Below are 25,251 nucleotides of genomic sequence, written 5' to 3'. Positions count from 1 at the left end.
TTCCTAATCTGAATAGGAAGCAATATCCTCATAACATTGAATAATACACATGTATAAATGTACGCAGGAAGAAAAGCATGCTGAGTCCATATAGATGGGGATGCACTGAAGTGATTCAAAAGTCAAAGGAAAGCACATTCATTTCCACATAGCAACAGCAAGGCCATAACAAATTGTGATTAACATCGCTGTTGGTGCAACTTCACAACTACACCCAATCTGCTGCAATTACTCTGAAATAACACGATATACACACACATGTTGGTACAACTACACAACTACACCCAATCTGCTGCAATTACTCTGAAATAACACGATATACACACAAATGTTGGTACAACTTCACAACTACACCCAATCTGCTACAATTACTCTGAAATAACACGATATACACACAAATGTTGGTGCAACTTCACAACTACACCCAATCTGCTACAATTACTCTGAAATAACACGACATACACACAAATGCCAAATAACTGGGAGTTAAAGTCTTTATTTGATTCATTCATCTCTTTACACACAAAAATATAAAATAGAGGTAATGATTAACCAGGGAAATGACAGGAAAATGCACCCACTTACTCATAAAACAAACAAGACTGAATGCTGTGAAAATGAGTTATGATACTTGTCTGCTTATCCTCCTTTTCAAGGACAAATATAATTTTTTACCAAGTTTGTTATTCTAAAATAATCATTTTAAATCTATGAAAGCACGAGAGACTGTTAAACAGCCATCACTAACACAGAGAGGCTGCTGCCAACATACAGACTTGAAATCATGTGTCACTTGTCACATTAATGATGCCACTTTAATGATGTTTACATATCTTGCATTACTCATCCCATTTGTATATACTGTATATTTTACCATCAGGTGTTTTAGCGTTACACTCTTTTCAACATTATTTCACTATCTAGAAGGTCTGGATTAAATGCGGATGCAGAAGACACATTTCGGTTGAATGTATTCAGTTGTGCAACTGAAGAGGTATCCACTTTCCCTTCCTCTTATATTGCTTTGGCAAATCCCACCCTATCGTTGTCCCGGTCAAAGACTGTGTAGTAAACTCCAATGAAGATATCTCCCAGGGTCCAGCCAGGGAAGCCCGAGGGGAAAAATCCTAAAAGGCAGACTTTCCTTCCCTTCGTAGTCCACTGTTCACACACACACACACACACACACACACACACACACACACACACACACACACACACACACACACACACACACACACACACACACACACACACACACACACACACACACACACACACACACACACACACACACACACACACACACACACACACACACACACACACAGTTAAGAAGGTAAGAAGGAGCACCAGTGACATCTACAGATATACTAACAAGGTTTCTATTATAACAGCCTGTATAATGATGCTACATTATTACACTGTATATTTCCATGTGCCTTTTACTTTCCTAGACTCTGACTATGCTAACATTACATTGCAGTGTCATATGATATACATGATATATATACAGTAAATATATAGTGCATTTAGTTCTTTACAAACTGCCTGATACGCTATATACTGTACATACCCTGAGAATATACTGTTCTCCGTTCAGAGGGTAGACCTTTCCACTGACAGTGAAGGAGACACTGGGGAGGGAGGACACTTTCTCACAGTCAACCGTGTACTGTGAAACAAGTAACAGATAGTGTTTAACAACAGTAAAACCACCCTCTTACAGCTAACATGCTTTAATGTCAACAGAATCCCTAGAGTGATGTGAAATGGCTATTCGAGGACCTATTTAGCTTCATGATTACAAATATATTCACCCTCTTTGGTTTGGTAGATACCAGGAGGTTATACTCGTCGGTTGGTAAGCATTTTCTAAAGAAAATGAATAGGGAGATATTGTAGAGAGAAGAGATAGAAAATAATAGGTGATTCTAGTTTCTGTCATCTGTCATGTTCTACCTTTCCACGGTTCCAGGGCACAGCTCCTACAGCCTTCTGCAGAGCACTGATCTCATCATAGGGACCTAGGATCAGGGAGGTGCCAGTGTCCACCATGGCCTCACAGCCACCTTTACACAGCTTGACATCCTCTCCAATGCTCAAACTGCCAAAGACACCCAAATATTTAGTTAGAGAAATATACTGAGCAAAAATATAAACCCAACATTCAACAATTTTACTGAGTTACAATTCATATAAGGAAATCAGTCAATTGAAATAAATGAATTAGGCCTTAATCTATGAATTTCACATGAAAGGGCATAGGCCCACCCACAGGGGAGCCAGGCGACATTATGAGCGAACACGGCTGGCAAGGAAGCCTGAGAGGCAGCCCCCCCAAAATGTTTGGGGCACATGGGGAGTGTGGCTGAGCCAGGTTGGATACCTGAGCCACCTCCCCTTACTTACCGTGGCGAGCATGTGACTGGTCAGGCCCCGTGCAATGGGGTGATGCGCACTGTGTCGCCAGGTACAGTCACACCCTGACCTTAGAGATCCTTTTTATGTCTTTATTTTGGTTTGGTCAGGGCGAGAGTTGGGCTGGGCATTCTATGTCTTGTGTTTCTATGATTTTCTATGTTTTGGCAGGGTATGGTTCTCAATCAGGGACAGCTGTCTATCGTTGTCTCTGATTGGGAACCATACTTAGGTACCCTTTTTCCCACCTGTGTTTGTGGGAAGTTAACTCTGTTTGATGGCACATAGCCTGAAGCTTCACGGTTTGTTTTGTATTGTTTTGTCAGCGTCATTTCAAATTAAAGAGAAAATGTAGACTTACCACGCTGCACCTTGGTCCAGTTCCTTCAACAGCCGTGACAAATTGTGTATATAAACCTCATGTCTCTATCATAATACGTTGGATTTCTATTGGAGTTTTTACTCTTGTAGGATGGTCAAAAATAGGGAGTGTCACGGATCCCCCCGGTACTGATGCTCATTCTGTTCACCAGTTCCGGTGGTCTACATCACCGGCTTTCTAGGCTTCAAAATCCTTTCTCCAAAATCCTTTATATCAGCATGACAGGGAGACTAAATCTATGGAGGGAAAAAAAGGGTCAAAAATCTGGTAAATAGCATCCAGCCTAGCTGACGCAATGCTATCTGAGAATGAAGATTACCTGACAGGCTTTCTTCTCATATCCGGAGAACATAAAACAATATAGAGGAGATATTTCCATATTAGTATGTGTTGTTCATATTGTTCATATTAATGAAAAGTTTCTTCTTTTTCGAAGACTTCTCACAAAAACAAGCGTACAGTGGTTCCTCCTTTAAAAGTTGCGTCATACTGCGGCTCACCTTGCGGGCTGCCGCAGCATTCTGTGGCACGTCATTTAATTGTCAGCCATTTTTTTCTGTTAATTCAAGTTAGTGCTAGTTTGACCACCAGAGGGCATTTTTTGAGAAGCATTCAATAGTCTTCCATATTGCAGGCACGTGGGACACCGGGGTTCAATTCCCCACCGTGAGGAAGGAGTAGGCTGTCCTTGTAAATAATCATTTGTTCTTAACTGATTCCATATGTTATTTTAAAGTTGTGATGTCTTCACTATTATTCTACAACGTAGAATAGCTAGCTACTTCCAGACACAAATGAGACCACTCTGACCATTTTACTCGCCCTAGCAGAGCTGGTTAGGCAGTTTTCGTGTTAACCAGAGCTTTGGTGACTGTAACTGTGCTGCTGGAAACAATTTAATTACGCTTTTTTGCCAATGTTTACTGACACCGGCCATATTCAATGGGTGTTGAGTGCTAGTAAATTCATTATTCTGCGCTCTGGTACACTCAGACTAGAGTGCTCTGAAATTGGAGTAGATAGCCAGAGCGAATTTACGAAAGCACCCGAATGTCCATTGAGAACACACACCGACGATACCATTTAGCTAAGCTAAGAATGACGGGAATAATCAAGTCAATAAACGTTGGGTAGTTAGCCTATAGTAAATATACTGGCAAGTTTGATGTATAACTACTAACGTTAGGTAGATAGCTAACATACCGACTCAGCGGCTTGAGCATGCTTTTGGTGCACAGTCGGTAGCGCGCTGGACTTCGGGCAAGAAGGTTGAGGGTTCAAAACCTGCTCCCTGCTTGTTTCATTTGAAGTCGTACACAATTATCAGTTTATTATTTGGTTTATATTGCCCATTCATTGTCAGTTAGAGACACAGTAGTGCATTGGGACCCAAAGCACAATCAGTGCTTTAACTCCCCCTGGGTCTTTAGAGCAAATCTGGTCTGTGATACGACGGGTGTTTTTCACACCTAGCTCGAATATTAGATTATTATTTAGTAAACGCTGAATAGTCTATTGTTCAGCTATTAGCCCCCCTCCCCACCTTGCAACAAACGGATGTCTTTGTCAAAAGCATAACTTTTATTTTCAATAAAAACAATATTGTTCTGAAAGCAAAAACGAGGCTTAAAAGTTTTTAAAAAATGTTTGCAATCAAATATTTTGTAATTGAGCAAAACTTTATTCATTTTATTCCCCTAAAATATTTAGAGAACAAAAAATGCATTCGAAAACAAAACTCCAATTTAATTTAGCTATCAACCACCCTCCATTTTGACAATTGTTTTAGTGTCAGTTTGGCTACAACCAATACTGTTCAGCCTTTCTTTCCGACACAAAGGAAGTCATAGCGGACACCTACAAAGGACTGTGTGAGGATGGCATCTCACATAAGCAGCACTGGGCGTTCTTCCGTCCAACTTTTACATAGCTAGTAGTTAGCTCCTACGATTCAGTGTCGGTTCATAACATTCTACTATATTACATGCATACCGTAGAATGATAAATCATGCAATTATTATTCTCAAGCTATCCAAAAGCATTTAGCTACAAACACCTGTTCTCGCCATTTTCAGTTGAATTCTAACTTTCTTTCATGGCAACTCATAAGCAGGCCATGTCCTATTTGTTTCATAGTCGATATATAATCATATTTCATGACAGTGTAACGGTTAGCTTTATATACAGAAGGATGAAAGAACACAATATGTCTGTCAGGGAATGCTATTCTGATATGTCAGATGAAGAGTTAGACCAGAAAGTCAGGGCCATTAAGGCAAGGATGCCCCATGTGGGCTTTAGAATGACCAAAGGAAGTCTCATGGGCCATCGTGTACAATGGAGAAGAGTTAGGGAGTCTTTGCAGTATGTAGATGGTGCAGGTATCATTGCCAGAATGATCCAGCTTCGTAATATTGCTCAGCAAAAATACTCTGTTTCTGCTCCCCTGTCTCTCGTCCACATTGATAAACATCATAAATTGATAAGGTACAGAGATGTATAATGTCTCCATCAAATCTAAGAAGTTATTTGAATTTTTTTTATTCTTACTTATTCCTAGACACATTTTCGCTGATGTATGAAATTGGAGTTGTTAATCAACTGGTAATACATTAATAATGAAGCAAGTTAATAGGTTAAACATTTCACTGTAATTCCAATGCTTTTCTCAAGATACAACATTGTCATCTTTGGCGGTATAATGAACAACCACAATACCAGTCTGGTATTCAGCTTTCTGGGCTGTATTGACTTATCCTGAAAATCTGCTGCTTTAGACTGAACAGTCATATCTCAGTTATTGTTTTCGTATCTATAAAAAATAAGCTGTTTTCTTTACTTTCAGGGTGCGAGTTGATCAAGGGGTCGAAAATGTAGACATTGCCAGATGTTCACTGTCCGAGGAACAGGCCGTGGAAGCTGTATTACTGGCAAGTGTCCATAACCAGAGGTAATTAAACTGTTCCGTGTTCTTTTTCTCTCTTCCTCTCTGCCTGTCTTGTTGTACATAGAACCTGTCTCACATGCACAGTTTGGAGGAAGAAGGGTACCTTGACCTGTCTGTAACGGCGTTCTTCGTTTGTAGAAAGAGAGTCGGACCGAAATGCAGCTTGGTGGTTACTCATGTCTTTAATGAAGAAAAACGGAACGATACATGAAATAACTAATAAATACAAAAACAACAAACGGAACGTGAAACCTAATACAGCCTATCTGGTGAACACTACACAGAGACAGGAACAATCACCCACGAAGTACAAAGCGAAACCCAGGCTACCTAAATACGGTTCCCAATCAGAGACAACGAGAATCACCTGACTCTGATTGACAACCGCCTCAGGCAGCCAAGCCCATACAACACCCCTACTCAGCCGCAATCCCAATACCTACAAAACCCCCAATACGAAACACAACATAAACCCATGTCACACCCTGGCCTGACTAAATATATAACGAAAACACAAAACACTATGACCAAGGCGTGACAGAACCCCCCCGCCCCTAAGGTGCGGACTCCCGGACGCACCTCAAAACCATAGGGAGGGTCCGGGTGGGCGTCTGTCCATGGTGGCGGTTCCGGCTTGGGACGTGGACCCCACTCCATTAATGTCCTAGTTCCTCCCCTTCGCGTCCTGGGATAATCCACCCTCGCCGCCGACCATGGCCTAATAGTCCTCACCCAGAACCCCACTGAACTGAGGAGCAGCTCGTGACTGAGGGGCAGCTCGGGACTGAGGGGCAGCTCGGGACTGAGGGGCAGCTCGGGACTGAGGGGCAGCTCGGGACTGAGGGGCAGCAGCTCGGGACTGAGGGGCAGCAGCTCGGGACTGAGGGGCAGCTCGGGACTGAGGGGAAGCCCAGTACTGAGAGAAAGCCCAGTACTGAGAGGAAGCCCAGTACTGAGATGAAGCTCAGGCAGGTAGTAGGCTCCGGTAGATCCTGGCTGGCTGGCGGATCTGGAAGATTCTGGTTGACTAGCAGATCTGGAAGATTCTGGTTGACTGGCAGATCTAGAAGATCATGGCTGACTGGCGGATCTAGCTGCTCTATGCAGACTGGCAGCTCCTTGCAGACTGACAGCTCCTTGCAGACTGACAGCTCTGGCTGCTCCATGCAGGCTGACAGCTCCTTGCAGACTGACAGCTCCTTGCAGACTGGCAGCTCTTTGCAGACTGACAGCTCTGGCTGCTTCTTGCAGACTGACAGCTCTGGCAGCTTCATACAGACTGACAGCTCTGGCTGCTTCATACAGACTGACAGCTCTGACTGCTCCATGCAGGCTGACAGCTCTGACTGCTTCATACAGACTGACAGCTCTGGCTGCTTTCTGCAGACTGACAGCTCTGACTGCTCCATGCAGGCTGACAGCACCCTGCAGACTGGCAGCTCCTTGTAGACTGACAGCTCCTTGCAGACTGACAGCTCCTTGCAGACTGGCAGCTCTGGCTGCTTCATGCAGACTGACAGCTCTGGCTGCTTCATGCAGACTGACAGCTCCTTGCAGACTGACAGCTCCTTGCAGACTGGCAGCTCTTTGCAGACTGACAGCTCTGGCTGCTTCATGCAGACAACAAAAACAACAAACGGAACGTGATACCTAATACAGCCTATCTGGTGAACACTACACAGAGACAGGAACAATCACCCACGAAATACAAAGCGAAACCCAGGCTACCTAAATACGGTTCCCAATCAGAGACAACGAGAATCACCTGACTCTGATTGAGAACCGCCTCAGGCAGCCAAGCCCATACAACACCCCTACTCAGCCGCAATCCCAATACCTACAAAACCCCCAATACGAAACACAACATAAACCCATGTCACACCCTGGCCTGACCAAATATATAACGAAAACACAAAACACTATGACCAAGGCGAGACACCGTCGAATTCTATCCACCTCTTCTGTGTGGGATATGTGTTCCTACCTCGTCTGCGGGCAGATCTGCAGTATTTCACAGAGTTGGAATAATCACCCTTTAAGTACAGAGGCGGATCTGACACCTCACAGGTGTGGCATATCGGAATGCTCCAAAGACGTGCACATTTTTGTTTTTGCCTTAGCACTACACAGCTGATTCAAATGATCAAGTCATCATCAAGCTTCAAGTGGTATTTGTCTAATAATGACTATCTTCTATTGTTTGTCCCCGTGTGTCTGTTTTTCAGCAAGTACTGTAGCCACTTAGTGTGGACACCAGGTGAGACCACACACAATAACAGTCGCTCTCCTTCACTTCATCCCTCTCCCCCTTCTCCTAAATCCTCTAGGTTATATCAGCTGTTGGTGAACCCCTCCCGCATCTGAACTGGCTGACAGTGTGCACGGCATGATTATAGGTGAGAGGTTACCTGGTCGGGTCAACAGGAAGTATTATTAAAGAGATGCTTTACATCGAAATACAGATAGAGATGTAGTAGTCCCAGAGTTAATGATGCATGGTTAGTTTTGCATTTCACCTCCTGATGATTATGATGACTGACTGTGTTAGAATAAAAAAAACTTAATCATGCACTCTCTCTATCCACCTCTCTCATCTGCAAGTATGTTTTGATGTGAGAGAGGAAGCCAGTCCCGTCATCGCCACCTCACCTGCTACTAAGATAACCTTCGGGCCGACTGGAAATCCAAGGCTGGTTAGGAGACACCACTAGCGACACTGTAATTGCGACGAACTGAGAGAATATTAGGGTCGCACTGTAATTGTGATGAACTGAGAGAATATTAGGGTAGCACTGTAATTGTGATGAACTGAGAGAATATTAGGGTAGCACTGTAATTGTGATGAACTGAGAGAATATTAGGGTAGCACTGTAATTGTGATGAACTGAGAGAATGTTAGGGTAGCACTGTAATTGTGATGAACTGAGAGAATGTTAGGGTAGCACTGTAATTGTGATGAACTGAGAGAATGTTAGGGTAGCACTGTAATTGTGATGAACTGAGAGAATGTTAGGGTAGCACTGTAATTGTGATGAACTGAGAGAATGTTAGGGTAGCACTGTAATTGTGATGAACTGAGAGAATATTAGGGTAGCACTGTAATTGTGATGAACTGAGAGAATATTAGGGTAGCACTGTAATTGTGATGAACTGAGAGAATATTAGGGTAGCACTGTAATTGTGATGAACTGAGAGAATATTAGGGTAGCACTGTAATTGTGATGAACTGAGAGAAAGTTAGGGTAGCACTGTAATTGTGAGGAACTGAGAGAATATTAGGGTAGCACTGTAATTGTGAAGAACTGAGAGAATGTTAGGGTAGCACTGTAATTGTGATGAACTGAGAGAATATTAGGGTAGCACTGTAATTGTGATGAACTGAGAGAATATTAGGGTAGCACTGTAATTGTGATGAACTGAGAGAATATTAGGGTAGCACTGTAATTGTGATGAACTGAGAGAATATTAGGGTAGAACTGTAATTCATGAATCATACGCTGTCTGCCTCTGTTCTTACAGCTTTCCCTTTCTGTCTACACCTCTCTCCCCACCTCGTCTTTCTTCCTCGTTTTATAATGCACACCCATATGTGCATTGAAGTACAAATTGAACTTGTATTTATAATATAATATTACAATTATCATCATTATAATGCATGTATTATGTATTTATAACACCTGGATAATTGACTTCTTTCAATAAAGCGTTTCACATTCTCAACTGGTTGAAATTCCTCATATCCTGTGACATCAGATGAAGGGAGTTAGAAAGGCATGTTTTATTTTCTGTATATATGAATTACAAATCAGCCTTTACTTCAATCATGATTCTAGTCTATTGCATAGTTACAATGTGTAATCATTGATGTCCCAGGAGTAGGAGTGGGAAATAATGTTGAAGTTTATTAATTGTAATACATAGATACAGACACAACATCATTCAAAGAACGGCACACTGAGCATACTGCAACCTTTTATTTTCAAAGCCTTTTAGTTCTATTTAATTCAGCTCGTGTCATGCTAATTTACCCCCATGCTTCCCGCGGAAGCAATTTGGAAGACGACAACCACAAAATGTGTAATGTAAAGTTTGATGAGATTATTATTGGATGTATTAGGTTACGAAGACTTTAGGATATGATGTTAATGATAAACTCAGCAAAGTCCTCACTCTCAACTGCTTTTATTTTCAGCAAACTTCACATGTAATATATAATAATATACATGTAAATATTTGTTTGAACATAAGATACAACAACTGAGACATAAACTGAAGTGTCGCAGACATCTGACTAACAGAAACACACGAGCAGTATGGCTGGTGGCATTGTCGTGCTGGAGGGTCATGTCAGGATGAGCCTGCAGGAAGGGTACCACATGAGGGAGAAGGATGTCTTCCCTGTAACGCACAGCGTTGAGATTGCCTGCAATGACAACAAGCTCAGTCTGATGATGTTGTGACACACCACCCCAGACCATGACGGGCTCTCCACTTCCAAATCGATCCCGCTCCAGAGTACAGGCCTCGGTGTAACGCTTCCTTCGATGATAAACGCAAATCGGACCATCACCCCTGTTGAGACAAAACCGCGACTCGTATGACAAAAGAGCACTTTTGTCAGTCCTGTCTGGTCCAGCGACGGTGGGTTTGTGCCCATAGGCGACGTTGTTGCTGGTGATATCTGGTGAGGACCTGTCTTACAACAGGCCTATGAGCCCTCAGTCCAGCCTCTCTCAGCCTATTGCGTACAGTCTGAGCACTGATGGAGGGATTGTGCGATCGTGGTGTAACTCGGGCAGTTGGTGCCATCCTGTACCTGTCCCGCAGGTGTGACGTTTGGATGTACCGATCCTGTGCAGGTGTTGTTACACGTGGTCTGCCACTGTGAGGACAATCAGCTGTCCGTCTTATCTCACTGTAGCATTGTCTTAGGCATCTGACAGTACAGACATGGAAATATATTGCCCTGGCCACATCTGCGGTCCTCATGCCATCTTGCAGCATGCCTAAGGCACGTTCACGCAGATGAACTGGGACCTGGGCATCTTTCTTTCGGTGTTATTCAGAGTCAGTAGAAAAGCCTCTTTAGTGTCCGAAGTTTTCATAACTGTGACCTAAATTGCCTACTGTTAGTGTCTTAATGACTGTTCCACAGGTGCATGTTCATTAATTGTTTATGGTTCATTGAACAGCATGGGAATCAGTGTTAAAACCCTTTACAATGAAGATCTGTGAAGTTATTTGGATTTTTACAAATTATCTTTGAAAGACAGGGTCCTGAAAAAGGGACGTTTCTTTTTTTGCTGAGTTTGTTGGAGATAGATCCCACTGAAGGATCCAAAACATGAAGAATCAGATTTGTCTCTGTGAAATGTATTTTATAACATAAAATATGGTCAAAAAGTTAACTCATACCCAAATAATATTGTTGATTCATCCTATACTTGTATTTGTGGCCAAATCATAAGTTGAAGAAAAAAACTATTCAAAAACACCACCTAAAACTTCTCAAACAGACAGTTTATAAAAATGCTGGCTATTTCCTCATAGAGGATGATGTCATCCTCCTGAGGAGGACGAGCTGGACAATCAGCGGTCTACTCGCATGAATTATTTTGATGACCATGTTACAAATGCACAGAGGCTTGTAGGGCTTTCTCCTATAGAGCTCCATTTTTATGGAATGGTCTGCCTACTCATGTGAGAGACGCAGACTCAGTCTCAACTTTGAATTCTTTATTGAAGACTCATCTCTTCAGTAGGTCCTATGATTGAGTGTAGTCTGGTCCAGGAGTGTGAAGGTGAACGGAAAGGCACTGGAGGAACGAACTGCCCTTGCTGTCTCTGCCTGGCCGGTTCCCCTCTCTCCACTTGGATTCTCTGCCTCTAACCCTATTACAGGTGCTGACTGGCTTACTGGTGCTCTTCCATGCCGTCCCTAGGAGGGTTGTGTCACTTGAGTGGGTTGAGTCACTGACGTGATCTTCCTGTCTGGGTTGGTGCCCCCCCCTGGGTTGTGCCGTGGCGGAGATCTTTGTGGGCTATACTCGGCCTTGTCCCAGGATGGTAAGTTGGTGGTTGAAGATATCCCTCTAGTGGTGTGGGGGCTGTGCTTTGGCAAAGTGGGTGGTGTTATATCCTGCCTGTTTGGCCCTGTCCGGGGGTATCGTCCGATGGGGCCACAGTGTCTCCCGACCCCTCCTGTCTCAGCCTCCAGTATTTATGCTGCAGTAGTTTATGTGTCGGGGGGCTAGTGTCAATCTAATATATCTGGAGTATTTCTCCTGTCTTATCCGGTGTCCTGTGTGAATTTAAGTATGCTCTCTCTAATTCTTTCTTTCTCTCTCTCGGAGGACCTGAGCTCTAGGACCATGCCTCAGTGCTACCTGGCCTGATGACTCCTTGCTGTCCCAAGTCCACCAGGCCGTGCTGCTGCTTCAGTTTCAACTGTTCTGCCTGCAGCTATGCAATCCTGACCTGTTCACCGGACGTGCTACCTGTCCCAGATCTGCTGTTTTCAACTCTCTAGAGACAACAGGAGCAGTAGAGATACTTTGAATGATCGTCTATGAAAAGCCAACTGACACTTACTCCTGAGGTGCTGACCTGTTGCACCCTCGACAACCACTGTGATTCTTATTTTTTTTATAACACTGCTGGTCATCTATGAACATTTTAACATCTTGGCCATGTTCTGTTATAATCTCCACCCGGCACAGCCAGAAGAGGACTGGCCACCCCTCATAGCCTGATTCCTCTCTCGGTTTCTTCGTAGGTTCTGGCCTTTCTAGGGAGTTTTTCCTAGCCACCGTACTTCTACACCTGCATTACTTTCTGTTTGGGGTTTTAGGCTGGGTTTCTGTATAGCACTTTGAGATATCAGCTGATATAAGAAGGGGGTTATAAATACATTTGATTTGATTTTAATTTGTGAAATGAAATTGAACGTCTTTACTTCAGATCAACACAAACTTACTCATCCAATCCTCACCTCCGTACATTCGAAATGTGCCTGACACATTCTTAAAGCAACAGTATTCAATACTCAACTGAGGTATGAAACCATATTACTGAACACAGCATCCCCCCAACCCCACCCACTCTAGTTCACATAGTCATTAAGCCACGAGAGAGGAGCTATGACCCATTGGGGTCTCCCAGTGTTCAGAGGTGCGGCTGATGACAGGGGAACTGCAGGCATTTGAGGCCTGACTGGTGGAAGGGCCCTGAACTGAGCCTGGTGAAGGGTTGGAGGTGCAGGAGCCCCTTGATCTTGCTCATGCCCATAGTGAGTTGTGGACAGACAGGTCAGGAAAGGATACCCCACAGGCAAAAGGACCTTTCTGAGGCGATTTGCATGCCAGCGGAATCCATCAAGAAGTTGGAATGTTGCAAGCCCTAGCTATCGTTCCACTTTCAGGGGCTTGGACCAAAATGAAGAGAGCTTGTTCCGACAGTTGTCAGTCCTGATCTGCACGCAGTCCTGGGCCTTCAGGCTTAGTTGTTTCACTCTGTGAGACGTGTCATAACGTTGTTTCATCTGTTGCTGTGCTGCTCCAACATAGGCTTGCCTTGCTGCAGCAGGCTTGTTCTTTTGTTTTGGGCAGAGACAGTCCAAAGGGAGTTTCAGTTCCCTACCAATCATCAGGGAGGCAGGAGACACCCCAGTGGTTGAGTGCTTGGTAACCCTGATGTGGAGTAGTATAACCCACACCTGCACGCCCGCCCAGCATCACTACTCTGAACGGTTCTGACAACTACAAATACCTAGATGTCTGGATAGACTCTCCTTCCAGACTCACATTAAGCATCTCCAATCCAAAATTAAACCTAGAATTGGCTTCTTATTTCGCAACAAAGCATCCTTCACTCATGCTGCCAAACATACCCTCGTAAAACTGACCATCCTACCGATCCTCGACCTCGGCAATGTCATTTACAAAATAGCCTCCAACACTACTCTACAAATTGGATGCAGTCTATCACAGTGCCATCTGTTTTGTCACCAAAGCCCCATATACTACCCACCACTGCGACCTGTATGCTTTTGCTGGCTGGCCCTTGCTTCATATTCGTCTCCAAACCCTCTGGCTCCAGGTCATCTATAAGTCTTTGCTAGGTAAAGCCCCGCCTTATCTCAGCACACTGGTCACCATAGCAGCACCCACACATAGCATGTGCTCCAGCAAGTATATTTCACTGGTCACCCCCAAAGCCAATTCGTCCTTTGGCCGCCTTTCCTTCCAGTTCTCTGCTGCCAATGACGAACTGGAACAAACTGCAAAAATCACTGAAGCTGGAGACATATCTCCCTCACTAGCTTTAAGCACCAGCTGTCAGAGCAGCTCACAGATCACTGCACCTGTACATAGCCCATCTGTAAATAGCCCATCCAACTACCTCATCTCCATACTGTTATTTATTTTATTTATTTTGCTCCTTTGCACTCCAGTATCTCTACTTGCACACTCATCTTCTGCACATTTATCGCTCCAGAGTTTTTTTTTTGCCACTATGGCCTATTCATTGCCTTACCTTCCTTATCCTACCTCATTTGCACACACTGCATATAGACTTTTTTTGTATTTATTTTTTGTATTATTGACTGTATGTTTGTTATTCCATATGAAACTCTGTGTTGTTGTTTGTGTCACACTGCTTTGCTTTATCTTGGCCAGGTCGCAGATGTAAATGAGAACTTGTTCTCAACTAGCCGACCTGGTTAAATAATGGTGAAATATATATTTTTAAAGGCACAGAGCTACGTCAAAAAGTTATCCCTCAGCCAAGTTGGCTCGTATTCCTTCCTTCAGGATTCTGTTCAAGCTTTCCACCCCCCTGTTTGCTTGAGGGTGTTACACAGCCGTCCAGATCTGCTTGATGGATTGCTTTTCAAGGTACACAGACATATTATGGGGCAACCCCCACTGACAGAACAGCTTATCCAGTGTTTGGACGATCATCTGTGAGGTAGTAGAGGACAATGGCACGGCTTCTGCCCATTTCGAATGCAAGTCATGAATGACCAGTAGAGCCATAGAGGCTTATGTCCAGAGCCCTGTGTGGCCAGCATTGCTGTGAGGGTTTGATGGTCTGTGCAGAGTTTGAATGTTCTGCCTTACAATTACAAGTGCCAGCGCTCGCACGCCCACATGCAAGCCATGGCGTCCTACTCTACCACATAGTACTTTTGTTCAATCGGAGACAAGGCCCGTGAGGCAAAGGTAACTGGCTATTCCACGCCTCCATGCAGTTGAGACAAAACTGCTCCAAGGGCCACTGCCGAGGCATTACAGGGGACAATCGTTTGTGTCGATGTGTCAAAGTGAGCCAGTGTTGGGGTTGATGTAAGCTGCACCTTGAGCTCCTGCACAGCATCACGACAGTCCTAGCCGTCAAAGAGGAGCAGTTGTTCACAGTCCTGAGGTCCATGCAGATCCAAAGATCGCAATTTTTCTTGGGCACAACGACCAGGTTTGAGACCCATGGCGAGGCGTCAAGGAGGTTGTCAAGTCCCTTGTCAATGGGCTCCCGAAGGGTTAGCGGAACCCTCCACAATGACTGAATTACTGGCTTGACCTCTTTGTTAACTGTAGGTCGGTGGACAAAACCGCTGAGGTGACCTGGCCCCTCAAACAGTTGTGAGTACTCCATTGGTACTGCTGCAGGCAACGTAGACCTGGCTGGCCGGTGTGGTTTTGTTGTTGAAACAGACTGGCAGTGATTGAGATCGGTGTGTGGTTGTAGCTGTAGAGGGATACTGCTGGTCTCTGCAGTGGAACATGTGAGAATAATTAGTCATAAGTGGCTTTGTTCAAATGTGACATATTTTCTTCAGTGTCAGTCACCGGTGAGGTTTTAACACCCTTGATGTAGCAGTCACATTGCTTGGCCGCAACTGAGTCATCATGTACAGAGTTAATGGAGACTGGTGAACTTCGACATCTGCATTGCTTGCTGTTTGGGGTCTTAGGCTGGGTTTCTCTTCAGCACTTTGTGACATCAGCTGATGTAAAAAGGGCTTTATGAATACATTTGATTGATTGATTGATTGATCTTCTCGATGCTGTCCTGACGCTGCTGAGTGACAACAATGGGCAAGATTTTTGTATTTTTGCAGTTCTTGCAGCGTTGCTCTTTTGCTGGACATGTAGACTGTTCCACAATTAGAGCAATGTTGCCCCCCAGTGGTTTCCTGCACCCTTTGGACTGGTGCCTCAGCCAGTGTGTGAAGCCCTGCCCCTTGAGATGAGCTCTGTAGGTCAGTGAGAACAACTTCCATTTGTTTTCCAACAGTAAGTCTTTAACAGCTATTTCTCCCTCAGTGGAGAACATGACGTTGTTTTCAATGATCTGATCATATACAAATTGGTTTTCTAGTGATCCCAATCTGCATGGTCCCACTAGGTACTGTGCTACGGACTCACCCGGCAGTTGGGCTCCTTGTCTGAAGAGAAAACAATGCATGATCACACTGCTTGAGCTACTGTAGTGTTCCTCGAGAGGTTGGGCAGCCGATGTAAACTTGTTCTCCACTGGCTGCAGAGTGGAGAAGACACATTGTCCCTCAGCGCCGAGGTAGCGGAGTAGAATCACCCGTTTGTGTGTGTCGGCAGCCCCATGCAGATTGATAGCTACCATATACAACTGAAAGGATTGAAACCAGTGATTCCATGGAACAGGTGGATCTCCAGGGACAGGGAGAAATAGAGATGGTGAAGGTAAGCTAAACTCAGCCATCCTTGTCACCAAATGTTACAAATGCACGGAGGCTTGTTGTGCAATTAAACTGAACGTCTTTACTTCAGATCAACATGTTAACAACTAGTACCAACTCACCCATCCTATCCTCACACCTCCGTACATGCACAATTTGCCTGATACATTCTGTATTCAATACACAACTGAGCTACGACACAAATTACTGAACACAACAGACCAGTATACACCCATATTATTCTGTTGTTGGGATATGCAGATAAAATAAAATACACTGGATGTTATAAATCCACGGGCTGTAATAAATACACTGGTTATAATTAATACACTGGTTAGCAGCACTAACCCGTCCATGTGGATGTTCCAGAGGTCCTTTGTGGTGACGTTGGCATAGTGGAAGTCCCCAGTGTAGTATGCAGGGTCAGTCCCTCCCAGCAGTAGCTGTCCCCCTGGCTGGTTGGAGGAGATCCTGTCACAGAACAGTAGCGCCCATCAGAAGACAGCATCTGCAGTTCATTTCCAGTGGCACAAGTCGATTTCTAAAACTGCCATGTTAACTTACAGCTCATTCAGATCTCCCTTGGGAAAGAGTTCTTCTCAATGGGACTTTCTGGATAAATAGGTATAAAATACAATACTGATCTGCGTTCCACTTCACTATCGCCACTCACCTGTGGTTGAGGTAGAAGGAGAAAACATTCTCTGCCAACAGCTTCTCTTTCATTATGTTGTCAAAGACAGGGCTCATGGCATCATCTGTTGGGTAAGACATTCCCAGAACTCCATCGAACTTAGCACCAAAGAAGTTCGCTCCATATATCTTGACGGCCTCACCAAACACCTGATCTTTTACGGATACACTTCCAATCTGACAGAAGAGCAAAGCAGATGATTTAAACCTATATAATCTGTCAGTGGCAGCCATTCATTTCTCCTCCTTTCCAAACTTACTGTGCACGTATCCTGGCTGAGGTACCCAGTTACACTTCCCAGTCCATAATGAATTGAAAACTTTCTTCCACCCTTGACATATGTGCTGGACTTGGTATCATTGTATTTCCGGTGAATCACTGCAATACAATGTTAAACATACATTATCAGTTTGATATGGTGTTTTCTGAACAAAAAACTAGCTAAGACAGGAAGTCACAATTCTAATGTTTATTCCTATTATTGACATAAATTATGTCACTCAGACATGAAACCAGCCGTGGGTTTGAACTCTTAACTCTCTCTGTCTTTATTTTTAAAACTTATATCCATTTACTTCAAATTTACATTGAGTGTGCAAAACATTAGAAACACCTTCCTATTATTGAGTTGCACCCCCTTTTGCCCTCGGAACAGCCTCAATTCATTGGGCTCTACAAGGTGTCGAAAGCGCTCCACAGGGATGCTGGCCCATGTTGACTCCAATGCTTTCCATAGTTATGTCAAGTTGGCTGGATGTCCTTTGGGTGGTGGACCATTCTTGATACACACAGGAAACTGTTGAGCATGAAAAACCCAGCAGCATTGCAGTTCTTGACACACTCAAACAGATGCGCCTGGCACCTACTACCATGCCCTGTTCAAAGGCACTTGAAATGTTGTCTTGCCCATTCACCATTTGAATGGCACACATACACAACCTATATCTACATTGTCTCAAGGCTTAAAAGTCCTTCTTTGGCCTGTCTCCTCCCCTTCATCTGCACTGATTAAAGTGGTTTTAAAATATGACATCAATAAGGGATCATAGTTTTCACCTGGATTCACCTGGTCAGTCTGCCAAGGAAAGATCAGTGTTCTTAATGTTTTGTACACTCAGTGTATATTTCCATACGCCTTTAACTTTCCTATACTCTGGCTGTGCTAACATTACATTGCAGTAACATATGATATACATGATATTCCTACAGTAAAAATGTTGTGTACTTTAAGTGTATATGCTACAGGGAATAGTCTACCCATGTGCACAGTGCATGATGAGAGACTTACAGCATGTGATGTCAGCGACGGAGCACTTGGAAGAGGGCACCCAGAGATTGTTGGATCCAGTGTCAAAGGTCATCCTGAACATTTGAGGTGGGGTTCCTAAACTAATCTCTCCATAGAACTGAGCCTGAAGACACAATCACATCAACGATGAAGAAGATATATCAAAACCAATGCATAATGAGTAAAGTATGACTTGAGTTACTGTGCATAAGGCCACTAACTGTGCACATTAAATAGGACGTTTATATGACTTATACTGTGGATAAGGCCACTAACTGTGCACATTAAATAGGACGTTTATATGACTTATACTGTGCATAAGGCCACTAACTGTGCACATTAAATAGGACGTTTATATGTCATATACTGTGCATAAGTCTACTAACTGTGCACATTAAATAGGACGTTTATATGACTTATACTGTGGATAAGGCCACTAACTGTGCACATTAAATAGGACGTTTATATGACTTATACTGTGCATAAGGCCACTAACTGTGCACATTAAATAGGACGTTTATATGTCATATACTGTGCATAAGTCCACTAACTGTGCACATTAAATAGGACGTTTATATGACTTATACTGTGGATAAGGCCACTAACTGTGCACATTAAATAGGACGTTTATATGACTTATACTGTGCATAAGGCCACTAACTGTGCACATTAAATAGGACGTTTATATGTCATATACTGTGCATAAGGCCACTAACTGTGCACATTAAATAGGACGTTTATATGACTTATACTGTGGATAAGGCCACTAACTGTGCACATTAAATAGGACGTTTATATGACTTATACTGTGCATAAGGCCACTAACCGTGCACATTAAATAGGACGTTTATATGACTTATACTGTGGATAAGGCCACTAACTGTGCACATTAAATAGGACGTTTATATGGCTTATACTGTGGATAAGGCCACTAACTGTGCACATTAAATAGGACGTTTATATGACTTATACTGTGCATAAGGCCACTAACTGTGCACATTAAATAGGACGTTTATGTGACTTATACTGTGCATAAGGCCACTAACTGTGCACATTAAATAGGACCTTTATATGACTTATACTGTGGATAAGGCCACTAACTGTGCACATTAAATAGGATGTTTATATGACTTATACTGTGGATAAGGCCACTAACTGTGCACATTAAATAGGACGTTTATATGACTTATACTGTGCATAAGGCCACTAACTGTGCACATTAAATAGGACGTTTATATGACTTATACTGTGCATAAGGCCACTAACTGTGCACATTAAATAGGACGTTTATATGTCATATACTGTGCATAAGGCCACTAACTGTGCACATTAAATAGGACGTTTATATGTCATATACTGTGCATAAGGCCACTAACTGTGCACATTAAATAGGACGTTTATATGACTTATACTGTGCATAAGGCCACTAACTGTGCACATTAAATAGGACGTTTATATGTCATATACTGTGCATAAGGCCACTAACTGTGCACATTAAATAGGACGTTTATATGTCATATACTGTGCATAAGGCCACTAACTGTGCACATTAAATAGGACGTTTATATGTCATATACTGTGCATAAGGCCACTAACTGTGCACATTAAATAGGACGTTTATATGTCATATACTGTGCATAAGGCCACTAACTGTGCACATTAAATAGGACGTTTATATGTCATATACTGTGCATAAGGCCACTAACTGTGCACATTAAATAGGACGTTTATATGTCATATACTGTGCATAAGGCCACTAACTGTGCACATTAAATAGGACGTTTATATGTCATATACTGTGCATAAGGCCACTAACTGTGCACATTAAATAGGACGTTTATATGTCATATACTGTGCATAAGGCCACTAACTGTGCACATTAAATAGGACGTTTATATGACTTATACTGTGCATAAGGCCACTAACTGTGCACATTAAATAGGACGTTTATATGTCATATACTGTGCATAAGGCCACTAACTGTGCACATTAAATAGGACGTTTATATGTCATATACTGTGCATAAGGCCACTAACTGTGCACATTAAATAGGACGTTTATATGACTTATACTGTGCATAAGGCCACTAACTGTGCACATTAAATAGGACGTTTATATGTCATATACTGTGGATAAGGCCACTAACTGTGCACATTAAATAGGACGTTTATATGACTTATACTGTGGATAAGGCCACTAACTGTGCACATTAAATAGGACGTTTATATGTCATATACTGTGCATAAGGCCACTAACTGTGCACATTAAATAGGACGTTTATATGACTTATACTGTGCATAAGGCCACTAACTGTGCACATTAAATAGGACGTTTATATGTCATATACTGTGCATAAGGCCACTAACTGTGCACATTAAATAGGACGTTTATATGTCATATACTGTGCATAAGTCCACTAACTGTGCACATTAAATACTGTGGACGTTTATATGTCATTAAATACTGTGCATAAGGCCACTAACTGTGCGCATTAAATAGGACGTTTATATGTCATATACTAGGACGTTTATATGTCATATACTGTGCATAAGGCCACTAACTGTGCACATTAAATAGGACGTTTATATGTCATATACTGTGCATAAGGCCACTAACTGTGCACATTAAATAGGACGTTTATATGTCATATACTGTGCATAAGTCCACTAACTGTGCACATTAAATAGGACGTTTATATGTCATATACTGTGCATAAGTCCACTAACTGTGCACATTAAATAGGACGTTTATATGTCATATACTGTGCATAAGGCCACTAACTGTGCACATTAAATAGGACGTTTATATGTCATATACTGTGCATAAGGCCACTAACTGTGCACATTAAATAGGACGTTTATATGTCATATACTGTGCATAAGTCCACTAACTGTGCACATTAAATAGGACGTTTATATGTCATATACTGTGCATAAGTCCACTAACTGTGCACATTAAATAGGACGTTTATATGTCATATACTGTGCATAAGGCCACTAACTGTGCACATTAAATAGGACGTTTATATGACTTATACTGTGCATAAGGCCACTAACTGTGCACATTAAATAGGACGTTTATATGTCATATACTGTGCATAAGGCCACTAACTGTGCACATTAAATAGGACGTTTATATGTCATATACTGTGCATAAGGCGGGCAGACCCTTACATCAACATAGTTCCTCAGAGCCACTTTGCTGGACCCACTGGCGTCATCGTCGTCAAAGTTGTCGGAGTAGGAATCATGGAATAGACGACTGAAATCCCCCTCTGAGTCAGACATAGATTGTCTCAAGGAGTTACACTTTGTGAGGGGTATACTGGATAGCAAAATAAACAAAAAAGGTACACAGGGCATAAGGATCTTCTCAGTGCCTCTGGGACCTTTGTCGAGCCTTCACTAAGGTTGAACGAAAAAGGTCTCTAGACTAGTAATAATGTTTTAAGCAGTATACTTTTATATAGATCTGCAGCAATCTATTTTTATCACTACATAATTCATATAGAATTACTGCATAATTTAGGTAATGTCCAGTTGCAAACCACACATTAATGCAGTCAATAATGCAGTTTTATAAATGAACTAGAAATGCTATTAAAAACACATCTGCCGTGTATCATACCGTATGAGTGACTCGGACGTCCACGAACATGCTGCTAACACACAGAGATATAGAATCTTCATTTTGAGTCTTTCTTGTGGTTGTTGTCAATGCAAATTCTGATGGCTTCTCTACCACTGCTGTGGCGTTGGACAGTAGAGTAAGGATCCATACACTGGATAGCATCTCTCCTGAGAGCAGTTTATACAAATCATTGTTTGCTTGTTTCTGTGTACTTGTCACTCCTGTCATCCAACACATTACCTACCTGAAGCTAATTCACAGGTTCAAATATTGGAGCTAAGATAATTCTTATTGATGTAGACTATGCCGGCGGCAGGCAGCCTAGCATTTAAGAGTGTTGGGACAGCAACCAAAATGTTGCTGGTTCAAATCCCCAAGCTGGCTAGGTGAAAAATCTGTCAATGTGCCCTTGAGCAAGGCATTTAACCCTAATTGCTCCAGGATCGCCATCAATAATGACTGATCCCTCGCTGTGACCTCACTCTCAGAGGGTCTCTCAGGGGGAGTTGGGATATGCAATAATCACATTTCCAATTCACACATGTATATAAAACACACTTGTGTGAAACTGGACAAATATATGCACCCACCTAATTATTATCAGGCACCGGTCCACCTGAAGAAGAATGTGTGTCATTCAGAATGCATTTTGTGCTTCTGCTCTTGGAGTTTATTGTATATTTTTACTTCGTTGTGTAAATGAATATTGAAATATTATGTTAATCTTGATTGTTTAATTTGTACAATCTGTTTAAGCAGTTGCTTCAATGATATACTGAAGGTGGCAGCTGTTGTATGAATGATGAATGATAAACGTGCCAGTGAAATATTTAAAACTGGAGCCAAAAAGCTTGCAAAAAAAGTTGATCTGAAAATCTAACAGAAAAATATCCCAAAATATGCAGTATCTTCTCCCCATCCATCTGCCATCAATCATGACATCGTGGTGACCCCCTCCATGTGATACAGGCCGTCTAAAAATTAGAAAACTCTAAACAAACAACAACACGAAGAGTTATCTATCTAAAACAGAGATGTATGGATAACCACTTCTCCAATATTTTTGGCTCTATAACAAAGAACAAACAATAAAAACATATACACGATCAAATCTAAATTTTAGAATAAACTATTAAAGACTACCATAACTCACTGGATTCTCCAATTACATTGAGTGAACTACAGGACAAAATACAAACCCTCCAACCTAAAAAGGCCTGTGGGGTTCATGGTATCCTAAATTAAATGATAAAATATACAGACCACAAATTCCAGTTGGCTATACTTAAACTCTTTAACATCATTCTCAGCTCTGGTATCTTATCCAATATTCGGAACCAAAGACTGATCACCCCAATCCACAAAAGTGGAGCCAAATTTGACCCCAATAACTACCGGGGGTCAACAGCAACCTTGGGAAAATCATCTGCATTATCATTAACAGACTCGTACATTTCCTCAGTGAAAACAATGTACTAAGAATTTTTTTTATTGGCTTTTTACCAAATTACCGTACAACAGACCACGTAGTCACCCTGCACGCCCTAATCGACAAACAAACAAACCAAAACAAAGGCAAAGTCTTCTCATGCTTTGTTGATTTCAAAAGCTTTCGACTCAATTTGGCATGAGGGTCTGCTATATGGAAAGTGGTGTTGTGTGAAAAACATACAACATTATAAAATCCATGTACACAAACAACAAATGTGCAGTTAAAATTAGCAAAAAAAACACAAATTTCTTTCCACAGGGCAGCTTAAGCCCCACCTTCTTCAACATATATATCAACGAATTGGCAAGGGCACTAGAACAGTCTGCAGCACCCGGCCTCACCCTACTAGAATCTGAAGTCAAATGTCTACTGTTTGCAGATGATCTGGTGCTTCTGTCCCCAACCAAGGAGGGCCTACAGCAGCACCTAAATATAAAGCACAGATTCTGTTAGACCTGGGCCCTGACAGTAAATATCAGTAAGACAAAAATAATGGTGTTCCAAAAAAGGTCCAGTTGCCAGGACCACAAATATAAATTCCATCTAGACACCGTTGCCCTAGAGCACACAAAAAAACGATACATACTTCGTCCTAAACATCAGTACCACAGGTAACTTCCACAAAGTTGTGAACAATCTGAGAGACAAAAGGAACATAAAGGAACATAAAAGGAACATAACATTTCACATACCAATTAGGATCTGACTAAAAAAATACTTGAATCAGGTATCGCACCCATTGCCCATTATGGTTGTGAGGTCAGGGGGCCGCTCACCAAACAAGAATTCACAAAATGGGACAAACACTGAATTGAGACTCTGCATGCAGAATTCTGCAAAAATATCCTCTGTGTACAATGTAAAACACCAAATAATGCATGCAGAGCAGAATTAGGCCAATACCAGCTTATTATCAAAATCCAGGAAAGAGCTGTTAAATTCTACAACCACCAAAAAGGAAGCAATTCCCAAACCTTCCATAACAAAGCCATCACCTACAGATAAATTAACCTGGAGAACTCCCTAAGCAAGCTGGTCCTTGGGCTCTGTTCACAAACACAAACAGACCCCACAGAGCCCCAGGACAGCAACAGTTAGGCCCAACCAAATCATGAGAAAACATTGATAATTACTAGACACATTGGAAAGTTTTACAAGAAAACTGAGAGAACTAGAATGCTATTTGGCCCTAAACAGAGAGTACACAGTAGCAGAATATCTGACCACTGTGACTGACCCAAAATTATGGAAATCTTTGACTTGCTATTGAGAAAGGCTGCCGAAAGCAGACCTGGCTCAAGAGAAGACAGGCTATGTGCACATTGCCCATAAAATGAGGTGGAAACTGAGCTGCACTTCCTAACCTCCTGACAAATTTATGACCATATTAGAGACTCATATTTCCCTCAGATTACACAGACCCACAAAGAATTTGAAAACAAATCAATTTTTTATAAACTCCCATATCTATTGGGTGAAATACCACAGTGTGCCATCACAGCAGCAAGATCTGTGACCTGTTGCCACAAGAAAAGGGCAACCAGTGAAGAATAAACACCACTGTAAATACAACCTATATTTATATTTATTTATTTTCCCTTTTGAAAACTCTAAACAAACAACAACACGAAGAGCTGTTTAAAAGCACAGTCAACTTAGTGTATGTAAACTTCTGACCCA

At 42.3% G+C, this 25,251-nt stretch overlaps 1 protein-coding gene across 1 annotated transcript; it reads right to left on the bottom strand.

Moving 5' to 3' along the window:
• Nucleotides 1-72: 72 nt before the first annotated feature.
• LOC118358749 (cathepsin D-like) lies at nucleotides 73-22,138 on the bottom strand. Its single transcript, XM_035736679.2, has 9 exons — nucleotides 22,077-22,138; nucleotides 21,623-21,773; nucleotides 18,450-18,573; nucleotides 17,421-17,539; nucleotides 17,141-17,337; nucleotides 16,816-16,938; nucleotides 1,963-2,107; nucleotides 1,577-1,675; nucleotides 73-1,161 (listed from the first exon to the last, which is right to left on the bottom strand). The coding sequence occupies exons 1-9, from the start codon at nucleotides 22,136-22,138 to the stop codon at nucleotides 1,015-1,017; spliced, it is 1,167 nt and encodes a 388-aa protein (XP_035592572.1). The 3' UTR covers nucleotides 73-1,014.
• Nucleotides 22,139-25,251: the final 3,113 nt, after the last annotated feature.

This window comes from Oncorhynchus keta, chromosome 26 (genome assembly GCF_023373465.1).
Source record: "Oncorhynchus keta strain PuntledgeMale-10-30-2019 chromosome 26, Oket_V2, whole genome shotgun sequence".
Taxonomy (NCBI): domain Eukaryota; kingdom Metazoa; phylum Chordata; class Actinopteri; order Salmoniformes; family Salmonidae; genus Oncorhynchus; species Oncorhynchus keta.
This window is presented reverse-complemented; position numbering and strand designations above follow the sequence as displayed.

Coding starts and splice junctions, on each gene's coding strand:
- LOC118358749 (XM_035736679.2), bottom strand. CDS start 22,138: ATGAAGATTCTATATCTCTGTGTGTTAGCAGCATGTTCGTGGACGTCC. Junction 17,540..18,449: donor CGTCGCTGACATCACATGCT/GTAAGTCTCTCA, acceptor ATTGTATTGCAG/TGATTCACCGGAAATACAAT. Junction 2,108..16,815: donor TGGAACATCCACATGGACGG/GTTAGTGCTGCT, acceptor TGTCTTTGGCAG/TTTGAGCATTGGAGAGGATG.